Source organism: Harpegnathos saltator, unplaced genomic scaffold, assembly GCF_003227715.2.
Source record: "Harpegnathos saltator strain DR-91 unplaced genomic scaffold, Hsal_v8.6 scaffold381, whole genome shotgun sequence".
In the NCBI taxonomy this organism is placed as follows: Eukaryota; Metazoa; Arthropoda; class Insecta; order Hymenoptera; family Formicidae; genus Harpegnathos; species Harpegnathos saltator.
In genome coordinates, this window is record NW_020230185.1 from 660,001 (window position 1) to 672,455 (window position 12,455).

Consider the following 12,455-nt stretch of genomic DNA (forward strand, 5'->3'; position numbering starts at 1 on the left):
AAAGAGCTGCTCGGACGGGGGGGTGTTCTACCCCAGCCGCCGTATTCACCAGACATCGCTCCTTCTGATTTCCACTTGTTTCGATCCATGCAGAATCACCTTTCTGCCCGGCACTTCAATTCTTTAGAAGATATAAAAAAATGGCTCGATTCACGGATAACCACAAAAGACGAGTCGTTTTTCCGCCGAGGAATCCGCCTTTCACTAGAAAGATGGGAAAAGGTTGTAGCTAACGATGGACAATACTTTGAATAACATGTACTTATCACTTTGTTTCGAAATACACGTTCATTCTCACCAAAAATTAATCCTTAAAAATTAAGTTTAATACCCAGTACATCATCCGCAAATGCTATCGCCCGTAGAAGACTCGTCGCTCTGTTGCACGCGATTTTAGACCTCCCTACGTGCGTCGGCTGTCGCGCCTCGAGAAACTTGGTCGAGGAGGAGCGAGCGAATCGCGCGAGAGAGGCAAAAACTGGCCGCGCTCCTTACGAGCATTGTCGATTTCGCGAGTTAAAATTCCCGATTCGAAAGTATGTTATCGTCGTCCTGCGAGCGCGAGACGACGGCAAAAGAAGTAGAGGAGACCGACATTCCACGGATTTCCATCGCAGGTCGTAAGCGGCCTGCTCTGCGGTCCCGGCCGCGCCGCGGATTTCTTCATTGACAATCGTGATTCAGTAACGAGCCCTCGAGAATCGTACGGTCCGATACGTGTACGTGCCTCTCGTTTCTTTTCGCGAGACGTCGAACATAGGCGCTCCGCGCGCGCGGTTAGCGACGTATCAACCGGTCGTCATTGAATTTGTAGCCGCGACCTCTTTTTGCTCAGCGTCGTCGTCCGGCATCGCGATCTCCTTCTCTCGTGGCGCAACCTCGGCGCATCGCGCTCGTTTCTTCGGACTTGGCCGAGTCGTCGTCTTATCAATTTGTTAAATCTCATTAGTCGCTTACACAGAGAGCGTTTGCGTTAATTGACATTCACTCGCGCGCGCGCGTGCGCTCAATATTATCTTTTTGTCGTTTAATCGTTATTTTCTGCGGGGTTAAAAACACTTTAATCGCGGTATAAGCTCGAAAATAAGGGCGAAGGAAGGAGAAATGGCAAGTAACGCGAGGAAGGGAAGAAGCAAGCGAAACGATGTAAAAATTATACACGCTCGCAGTTTACGTTTCCGTTCGGCCAATTTTTTCATATTTCGTAAGACTGCACTGATCGTTCCGTCACATTCGCCCGCAGAATCGCTCGTGTCATTAGGTAAATCGGAAAGTTTCGTCCATCTAGCGGCAAGTAGCTATAGCTAGAAGTGTCGTTAATCTCTAATGTCTAAACGAAGCTTAATAGTTTTGACATCTGTCAATAACATTCAGTATATAAAGGTATACGTTTGCATCAGTAATATTGTTTTTTACCGCATCGAAAATGTCGAAATTTGAGCCAAATAAGCGTCATTTGCGCGAAGTGTTAATCTGTAATGCTTCACTTGGAAGAAAACTGCAGCTGAAGCTCATCGAATGCTTGTAGAAGTTTATGGTGATAATGCTCCTTCCGTACATAAAACATGCAGAGAATGGTTTCGATGCTTTAAAAGTGGTGATTTCGATGTAGAGGACAAAGAGCGTTCTGGACGGTCAAGAGTATTCGAAGACGAAGAATTGCAGGCATTGGTGGACGCGAAGACCCATGTCAAGCGCAAAAGCAACTTGCAGAAGTGTTAAATTGTCAGCTCAATCTGTCACTTCCGATTGTTTAAAAGCCTTAGGAAAGGTTTACAAGGAAGGAAAATAGGTCCCATATGAACTGAAGCCGAGAGACATTGAGAGGCGAGAAACCACCTGCGAAATTCTGCTTGCTAGGCAATAAAGAAAGGAGTTTTTACATCGCATCATCACTAGGGATGAAAAATGGATTTATTTTGACAACTCCAAACGTCGAAAAAGTATCTGCGATCTCGGCCAAGCCTCAACGCCAAAGCGGAATATCGGCAAGAAGGCAGTGCTCTGTATTTGGTGGGATCAGAAGCGTGTGCTGTACCACGAGCTGTTGAAAAGTGCAGTCGAGCAGTCACAGGGGATCGTCTCTACAGAGAACAAATGATCCGTTTGAGCCGAGCATTGCACGAAAAACGACTAGAATATAAAGCGAGACAGCATTAAAATGATTTTGCTTCATGACAACGCTCGGGGCCTCACGTTACAAAATCTGTCAAGGAAACGTTAGAAGCACATCGCTGGAAAGTGTTACCCCATGCGGCTTATTCACCAGACTGTAGCCCTCCCGACTGCCACTTGTTTCGGTCGATGGCACACGCACTTGCTGACGAATGCTTCAATTCTTACGAAGACGTCGAAAAATGCCTCTCTGACTGGATAGCCTCCGAAGATGAGTCATTCTTTCGCCGCGGAATTCGCTTGCTGACCGAAAGATGGAAAAAAGTCATCGCTGACATGGATGGACAATATTTTGATTGATGTACTTTTTCACTTTGTCTCTTAAATGAAGCCATACGTTTTGCGAAAAAAAGAAGAAACGGACGGAACTTTCCGATTGACCTAATATATGGTGTTTTATAAAACGATACCGGGGATCTCAAGCACAATGTCGTAATGCCGCTTCTCGAGCCGTTCGGCGCTCTCGCCGCGTCGCGGCTACAGTCGTGATTTGCAATCGATAGAGCCGCCGTGAGCGTCGCGTTTCACTGATCATCGTGTTTCTGCGACTCGCGACGCTGCGGAACACTGTGAAGTGTTCGGTGCGCGCCGCTGGGCTGATTGAACGGCTTCGTTAAGATCGATGCCAATTTCGGTGAAGGGAGCTGCGCGGTCTGAATTGCCGTCCCTTATCCGCGGCCGGCGCACGCGAGCGGGTCGTAAATTAAATTAATACCACGGCGTGTCAAAGCAGCTCTCTCTCTCTCTCTCTCTCTCTCTCTCTCGAGCGGCGCGGCTCGGCGTAACGCGCCGCGCATTCCGTGCGCGAGCGCGCGACGTTTAGGCGTGATTCTTGCACGTTTACGTTATAATTGCCCGTGGAGATCAGAGTCCAAAGACGTTACGACACGCACAATTACGCCCCGGGCGGCATCGTCGAGCCGCGATTGCGTTTGACACACGACTGTTATTACGCGACTCGCCACGCAACTCGAAACGGCCGCGACGAATCCGATCGCGTAACACACACGCACGCAGTAGCGCACACGCGAGCAGCGCCGAAAGAAAGTATCGCTGAACAAAAGTATCGATAAGGAGAGATCGCGCTCCACGATCGTTGTTCGCCCTCAAGACTCGCTTCTCTCAACTCGAGTCCCTCGCCGCGGCGATATTCACGCGCGCGCGCGCGCACGCGTTGCGAGACTCTCGCGAAAAACAACGGCGAGGTTTGTTCAACCTGCTTAGACGGAAGTGACGTCGGGCGTACACGCCGGGGCGACACGGCTCGTTGAGTGCCGCGCGGAAATAACTCACGTATGGGGGTATCGTCACGTCCCTCGTAGTAACGCGCCGGAACGGAAACGCAGATACGTGCATACGAGCGGCGTAAGTGCCGTGCGGACGGTAATCGCGCGCGAAACTTATGCGCCTCGAGAGGAAGGGCGAGAGGGAGAGGGAAGAGCAGAGAGAGAGAGAGAGAAAAGGAGAGAAGCAGCACGCCGATGCCGATGTCCGGCCGGCGCGCGCGATGCATTACGAGAGGTGCATCCTCTCTCTCTCTCTCTCTCTCTCTCTCTCTCTCTCTCTCTCTCTCTCTCTCGGTCGGGCGGCGCGGCGGAGAGAATGCTGGGAGAGCGTGCGTCTATCGGCGCGTCGATCCTCCGCGACGTAAATGCATAGCCTTCGTCTCGCCCTTCGTCCGCGCGTCACGGCGCGCTGTAACACAAGCTGCGCGGCGGTGACGGAGGGCAGAGGGAGAGGAGGGCAGAAATGTGTGACACGCGGAGTCAGAAATCAGAGACGCGCCGGGACCTTGGCTCCTCGCGGCGAAAGAAAGTCCAGCTGAATGCGCGCGCGCGCGGAAGAAGGGCGATCTCGATCCGCGAGTGAGTCGATTTCGCGCGATCGCAGATCGAAAACGTGCTTGCGCGCGATGACGCGTCCTGCCTGTCCGCTCGCCGTCATTTTCGCGTCACGAGAGATTTATTTGCCGCCACCGGATGCTCGTTATCGGCGTTCACGCGCCGCGGAGCTTGCCGCTTTTCCCTCCTCCTCCTCCCCCCATTATCCGTCCTCTGGATCGCGCCCCGTCTTCTCTATCGCGAGCTATGTCCTCGTTGCTCCGTCAGCGAGGAAAGAGAAACGACACGGTGACCCTTGCGACTCCCCATGAGTCTCCCTCTTTTTCTCCCTGTCTTTCCCTTCTCTCTCTCTCTCTCTCTCTCTCTCTCTCTCTCTCTCTCTCTCTCTCTCTCTCTCTCTCTCTCTCTCTCTCTCTCTCTCTCTTTCTCCCTCGTCGAGTCCCCGTGAGGTGACTAAGCCGAAACGGGCGTCTTTTCGTGCGCGCCGAAGACGGTTGGCTTTCTAACAATGGGACCGACATCGCTCCTCGTTACGAAACTTGACGCCTTTGTTGTTTCCACGCCGGGCATACACACATATCGACCTGACGGCGAGAGAGTGTGTGCGACCTCACGTGATCGTCGCTACATGACAATGGACCTGGTTTCACCGTGCAACACCTCGTACACGGTCTGCACGGTGGCAAAGCGTGGGGGGGCGGGGGGGCCGCTCACGCTCCCCATCCAGGAAGCGCGAGGATCACGAGCTACGAATCTCGCGCGAGCTTCCCTCGTAGCCCCGCGGATGCTGCGAAATCTGCGGAGAAGTGCGAGGATTTTCGCGTGGGAGACCGCGTGAGTGACTTCTTTAGGAGCTCGGGTGTCCTGCGGCGACCCTGCGCGACATTTCTCGACGCGCCTCCTCCGCTCCCTCCTGCGGCTCGGGCGAAATTTACGTCTCGGAATAACGGACTCGTGATACGCTTTTAGGGAAACCGGCGGCGTGGCGGAGGAATAAAATTGACCGAAAGGACCTTTCTTCTGACGGAAATGTCGAAACGAATGCAACGGTGACGTGTTTTTCCATTCTCTGTCTCTCTCTCTCTCTCTCTCTCTCTCTCTCTTTCTCTCTCTCCCTCTCTCTCTCTCCCTCTCTCTCTGTATTTTGCATATTCGAAGAGCGCGTGTATTTCGACAAAGAATAACATTTCAGTAGTTAATAACGTGACAAAAGTAACGCGTATGCGCGGAACAAACAATTCCATTAGCGTAATTGAGTTTCCAGTGGAAAGTTTCTATTCGCAGCCAGGTTACCATCAGCTACTTCAACCGAATTTTAATTAGAGTTGCCACATTCGAGAGCGAGAACATTTAAGCAGCGAGAGAAAGAAAAGCCGGAGTGTTCTTTGCGAACATTTATTTTCAAAGGATATGTCAGTAGACGAGGGACATTCAACAGTTTCGACACACTTATATATCAGCCAAATCTTGACTATTCAGATGGAATCTGGAAACCCTACTCCGAATACACGAGAGCAGAATATTTTCAGGGTCGCGATAACAGAGATAACACTTAACCAAGTTTTCTTCCGACTCCCGTTCGGTTATTCGAAAATGCGCTTTTTCTTCCGCTTCAATTTCGAAACTTCTCAACGTTGACCCTTCTGACGTGACGTCCTTCTGAAAGCGTTTTCCAAGAAAACGTCTTATTTATACGCGAACGACACCGGTGGAGGGGAGTGGAGGGATAATTAGCGTCGCGAAAATAATTTGGTCTAAATTCTCCGACGTGAGCCTCGTCGTCGCGGACCCCATCAGAAGGCCCGACGCTCGTCACCGAGGTCGTCACCGTCCTCGTCGTCGTCGTCGTCATCTCCGCGATCGGACGTCACCCGAGTCAGAACGATTTTATTTCCGTCGCATCGGAAGGCGAGCTTTCGAAAGCCCCCTGCGCGAAATGCACTCCGAAATCCCCGAAAATCTATTTTCCGCCGGGCGCGCCCACGCTTATTTCCCGGCCGATACTCCGCGCGTGCAATGCCGCGTATTTTTACCCGTGGCCCACATCGCCGCGGGAAGAGGCGTCGCTTCATTATTATCGCGGTGCCTCGCGTAATCGCGGCAGAAAGGCACGAGGAAGAAAGAAACTCGCGCGAGCAACCACCGCTCGTTCGTTTCGTCCGCGTCTCGGAGGCCGTAAACCCATTTCGAGTGTTAGGCGCTCGACGCGAGAGAAAGATCGTTCTGGTAAATTATTCCTCGTTTTTTTCTCTCTCTCTCTCTCTCTCTCTCTCCCCCTTTCCTCTTTACGACGCTCATCGTATGGCCAGCGACTCGCTCCGGCTTTCCTATAAAGCGGAATTTACCACGGCGATAAAAGCGCGCGATCCGCGCGTCTGAATGCCGGGCTTGTGTCCGGCCTGGAGCTTCTCGAGATGAATTAGGAACACGCGGGGCCCGGTTTCATCGCGCCAGTTCATCAGACGAGTCGTCGGGCGTAACAGCGGCGTATAAGCTAGCAATAACGAGAGTCGTAAGCTTTAGGAGGCGAAGCAAAAGTTTCTTTGGGAGACGCGACGACGTTCGTCTTGCGATGTGCACTTTTAATCGGCCGACAACCGATGGTGTCGAAAGCCGATTTTCAAATTTCGTTTTGGAGACGCGATTAGACACGATGGTGCTTAATCACGTCGAGATTCATTCTGTGATATTTATTCCGTCAACCGGCCAACGTCTAGTTGTCAACTGCAGCTTGACAATGACGACCGGAGCGGAAAATTGTCAGGGCCATTCTTATGAAAGTATTCTTATGAAGGGCCCCGATAAGGCTGAAAGTAGGATGCCTCATTATTATCACATCAGGCCCCGATCTTTTAGGGGATCTTTTAAGGGTGCTTTAGATTTTACGAAATGAGGCTTTGATAAGGAAAACTGATGAGAGTCTCAGAAGGATTTTTTAGGAATGTTTTAGATTTAATAAATAAGGCTTCGATAGGGAAAGCTGAGAAGGGCCTTAGAAGGATTTATTAGGAACGCCTTTGATTTTACGAAATAACGCTTTAACATGAAAAACTGACGTGGGCCTTAGAAGGATCTTTTAAGGAAGTTTTAGATATACAAAATCAAGTTTTGTTATAGAAAATTAATAAGATCTGAAGCGTGTAATAAAATTGTCGTAGTTTAGTATTAGTTTTAGGAGGTACGCTTTATCCGGCGGTTTTAAAGATTTTTTAATTAAACTGCAATTAAAAACAAATTTTATTAGTTTTATTAGTTGCCATATTCGTTAGCCTTTTCCAAGGGTTTTTCTAGTATTACCTTCGTATTGAAATGCAGCAAACTTTAATAAAAACAGTAACAGGATTTTTATGTGTAAAGAATGCTATATTTTATTGTAAAGTATGCCATATTTTTAAAATAAAAAATTCTTGTTGTATATTAACAAGGTTGTGAAAAAATAAGGAAATTACAGTCTAAATTTCTTGAAATGAAAAGAACGAATATTTTTAGTCAACCGATAATAAAAATATTTCCTTATAACGCCCTATCGATATTACCTCATAAGGACCCGTTAAACCATTTGTTACACATCTTGTAGAGCCCTTGTCTTTTTATCCCTACTAAGGCCCGATTAATGTCAGAAAAAAATAATCAGATCCTTATCGGAGCTCTGTTAATTTTTCTACTTGGTAAGAACCGGTCGCAGACTTATTTCGCTCGCAAACGTCTCCGCGATGTTCCGTAATTTCATCGACCGGTCACAGTCTAATTTACCTCTCGCGATCACGGTGACGTGCAAGCGACGAGGAAAACAGCATTTCCGGGGAAACAAATAAATTACAACGGACGCAGCACATATATCGCCGAGAAACACGCGTGACCGACGCTGACAGCGCGACTTCCGCCGACCCGAGAGTCTCGAGTTTCTCGCTCTCCGTCGAGCTTTCGAAAAACGTTCGATTTTCGCTGCACCGGTGCGGCAGCGATCCGACTAGAAATTTTGATCAGGTTCATCTAATATTGATAAGGACCAAATAGGATGAATGAAAGGTAATCCTAAGTAAGTCAGTCCTTGTAATGTCCTAACGACAAACTAGTAAGGAAGACCTTTATAAGGTTATAATAATTGGGTCCACATTAGAATCCTAATGTATCAACCTAGTGTATGATATAATATGGTTCAGTTAATCAGGTCCTTGTCGGGATCTTATTCATTGTACCTAATATGATTTGCATTATCAAGTTTTAACAAAACAATTTTTGGGTGTCATTTCCAAATATAAAGATGTTTGCATTGAAAGAACACTTCAGATCACTTGAATATATTTGTAAAATGCTATAGAAACTATCCTTTTTTTAGCAGTCAATAAATAGTTGTAAAATTAACGTGACACGCAACTTTTTTCTTTAACGCTACTTTATGTCTTGTCACCTTGCGATACTTTATGATCTTGTGATATTCATTTTATGTTTCTTTTCCGAAACATTTTACAAGTATGCTCAAGCGATCTAAAATATTATTTCATGCAAATATCTTTTTATTTGGAAATAACATGAAAGAATTTTCAGCGTGTCATTTTCTTATTTCTAACGTCATCATCCAATATAGCGAGTAAGTGATCAGGAGCCACAATTTGAAAAAAAAAACGTAATAAGGATTCCATAAGGTAACTCAATAACCTATGAATCCTTACTAGGGTCCTGGTATCCACGCTACGTTACATGACTCACTAGGACCCGATAGTATTACCTTATTGAGACCTGATGTCCAAATGAGGTTAACCTGATCAGGACCATGGGATAAATTTCTAATCGAGGAGTTAAGCCTTCGCGCTTATCGGCTGATAATTTCTTTCTCTCGTTATCCACGGGAAGCGCTTGACTCGTGACCCCTCAGGACTCCGTCGACGATTACGAGCGGTAAAAGTGACCGGCGCGAGCGTGGAACACTTTCTACAATTAATTACAAGCGCACGCTCGCGCTCTTCCCCGACGCCGGTCCTTCATTTGTCGCTACAAATTGATTATGAAGCGTCCCCTCCCTCCTTCCCGCCCTCCCGACCCATCCATCTCACCGTCGTTCGTTAAACACTCGCCGGGGATCGTTAATCTCCCGCGCGTATGGACAACGCGTGAGTCACACGCTCGCGTCCGCCCGAGTCACTTTGTTAGCCCCGCCGTAATCCCGCGGATGGTTCTTCCGGATTAAACACAAGCCGCCGCCGCCGATTTATTATCCTTGCTCGCATCTGCGCTCGCGCTCGCGGGAATCGCACCTTGCACGTGACGGAATTATCCCACGCGAGGCGAAGCGAAGCGGGCCTTCATACGACCGCGAGGTCCCAATCGTGTTTCGGGACCCGGACCCGTGGGTCCGCATCCGGATCGCCCGGTGAATCACGCCTGCGGTTCATCGCTCATTTCGCGCGAGGAAAGTCGGGCCGACCGCACATGGCCGACTTGAGAAAGTATCCGCTCGATCGAGCCAACGGACGTGACAATCTGCAAAATGTCGCTTCAAAGGTTTCACCGGGGAACCAAACAATTGACTCGAATCCGCTCCGACCGAAGCAAAACTCGACTGATCAATTTCTCTCCCCGCGAAGTGGACTGGAACGTCCGAGAAGCGTCGGAGACGAGATCGCGAAAGAGCGAAGGACTCCTCCAACCCCGAGGAGCCAAGTCCGAAGAATAGTTAATCGTAGATTAATTCTTTGCTGCTGTTGCTGTTGTTGGATATAATTTTGTGAAACTTGTTACTCGGGGTTTTTTTTCAGGGTCGCTGAATACAAATCCCAGGTGGGTGTGAAAAATACGGAATTCAAAATGGCGGATCCAACTACGGTGGTTGAACTTTTCAAAATCAGCCGAATTCGCATGAAATTTGTTATTTAAGGGTTTTTGACGTTGCTAATTACAAATTCGTTATCGAAAATTCAAAATGCCAGAGCGATGACGGATATATACGGCAAGGTCCGGTTGACCTTGCCGTCGGTTCAGGTTGTCCGGTTCTCAAGCGCAGTCAGCTTGTTTCATCTCAGCATAATTATGTTCGCCATATGAGATCCGTCATTTTGAATTTTGTATTTTTCCACACCGGATTCGTATTCAGCGCCTTCTCAAAAGCCCCTGAGTTTCAAGCGAATTCGAGTGATTTCGAAAATCCGTCCGCCATATTGGATCCGCCATTTTGAATGTGTATTTTTCACACCGGATTTATATTCAGTGATCCCGAAAATCCCCGGATAATGATTTTGAAGTATACGTTATCGCTTAAAATTTCATGTAAACGAATTTATTCCCCAAAAACGACAGTTTCGTTCAGTATATGTTTATTAATAAGAAATTACTCGTTTGAAATGACTCTAAAAGTTGACGTATTAATTAGAGGAACATTTCTCAGTAGTCTAATACCAAATATGCTAAAGAAATATGTGAAAAATTTAAATTATTGGAAAAATAAGCTTGGATGGATAGCACTCTGATGATGTGGATGATGTGGTTCTGGGAGAACCATTGTGCAGCAAAGGCTGAACGACGCTAACGTTAGTAGAACGCATCGTTGCGGGCAGTTCTTACGAGAAATGTCGAGTTTGCTAGTTGTACCGTTAAGATTTGCTGAAGACTTAAAAAATCACGTTGCCATCGTTTCTCTCTGATTGTCGCACAGAGCGGCGGCGGCGGTGGCGGCGGGGGCGACGAGTCCGACGAGGACACGCAGTGCGCGCTGAGCGAGAACTGGACCTTCGAGAAGAAGACGAGGCGTTGGTCGCGCATAGTCGACGTGACGCAGGCGAACGTCGAGAGGCTGCAGGCGATCGCCGGACAGAACGCCGCGTCCGAGGAGGACTCGCTGGAGGACCGTCTGGAGGCCGAGGAGGCGGAGGACACGATGCTGGAGAACCTGCGGTACGGCAGCCTGCCACCGGGCACCCTCCCCGACGAGATCGGCCCGCGCTTCCGCAGGACCGGCTCGGAGAGGCTGCGGGACGGCGCGAAGGCGTTCCTCAGGCGCGTCGAGTCTCTCAAGTCGCGGCGACGGAAGCGCCAGAATCGCGACGGAGTCGTGATCAGCGGGCCGCAGGTGCTCGACGTGATGTCCATGCAGCAGAAGATGAAGGAGCTCAACTGCGTGGACGTGTCACCCACGGGCCCGGCGCCGGTGTCGTTCGCTGACCTCCTGTCGGGCTCTCCTCTCCCGGTGCCCGGCTCGCCGGTCACCTTGCCGGCTTCACCTTACCACTTACCGCCGTCGCCGTTGACGAACGCGCCTAGCCCCTTCGGCGACGACTCCTCCAGCTACTGCTCGGACGGCTCACAGGGTGGCGGGCCGACACCCACGCCGACTCGCACGAAGCTGAACCGCGCGCGTAGGTTCCTCCACCGCGGCCGCGAGGATCAGGGCGCGCTCAGCGATTCCGAGTGCCAGCCGACCAACTGGCGGCATCGGTATTTCCGCGACGCCAACAGCAACCACGCCAAGGTGCTGGAGTACGTGAACGCGCATCCGCAGAGTCCTAAAGAGTCGCCGGGGAAGAACCCGCCGATCAACACCCGCGGCGGCAGCCTGAACCTCGGCAAAGAGTCGCAGAGGTACCGCGACAAGCTCGCCCAAGGCCAAGAGCGGAGCTACAAGGACGACAAGGTGGCGTCGTTGAAGCGGGAGGACAAGATGCACAAGAGCTTCCGACACCGCGACGACTCCTACAGGGACGGCAAGTCCGGCTCGAGGGAGGTGACGGTGTATCGAGAGAAGTCCCGGTCCAGGAGCTCGGAACTGGCAGGTAGCCAAGAAAGTGGCTCCACCGTGGCCAGCAGGGACTCTGATCAGGAGGAAGAGTCGCCCAGACACAAGGGCACCGTGGTCAGGTGGCACAGCTTCCAGAGAGGATCGCTCTACCCCGAGCCGTTGGATCCTCTGTGCCCTAGAGCGATGGCCTCCATGTCTTGCGGGCAACTGCTCGTCCTGAGGAAATTGGCGCTGCTGAAGCTCACGGCTTGCATGGAACGGTACTGTCCGACTCATCGCACCGGCTGGAACTGGGAGCTGCCAAAGTTCATCAGGAAGATCAAGACGCCGGACTACAAGGACAAGACTGTGTTTGGAGTGCCGCTGTTGCTGTCGCTGCAGCGAACCGGCCAAGCTCTGCCCAAGTGCATTCAGATCGCTCTGAGGTGGCTGAGAGCGAACGCTCTGGACCAGGTGGGTATCTTCCGGAAGAGCGGCGTCAAGTCGAGGATACAGAAGCTCAAGGTCATGACGGAGACTCAAGGCGACAACATCAACTTCGACGGCCAACAGGCGTTCGACGTCGCCGACCTCGTGAAGCAGTACTTCAGGGAGCTGCCGGAGGCCCTCCTGACGAACAAGCTCTCGGAGACGTTCATCGCCATCTTCCAACGTAAGTTGCTGTGTATTTTGCTCTTGTGTTACGTCACTCGCGGACGTAGCGCGAGAAT

At 50.3% G+C, this 12,455-nt stretch overlaps 1 protein-coding gene across 3 annotated transcripts in view; it reads left to right on the forward strand.

The window, feature by feature from the left end:
• The window catches only part of cv-c (RhoGTPase activating protein), a 319,469-nt gene that overhangs the window by 302,816 nt on the left and 4,198 nt on the right, over positions 1 to 12,455 (forward strand). For all 3 annotated transcript variants that reach the window (XM_025300750.1, XM_025300751.1, XM_025300752.1), the window contains exon 11: positions 10,666 to 12,397. In XM_025300750.1, coding sequence (XP_025156535.1) covers positions 10,666 to 12,397 — 1,732 coding nt within the window. The remainder of the gene's footprint in view (positions 1 to 10,665; positions 12,398 to 12,455) is intronic.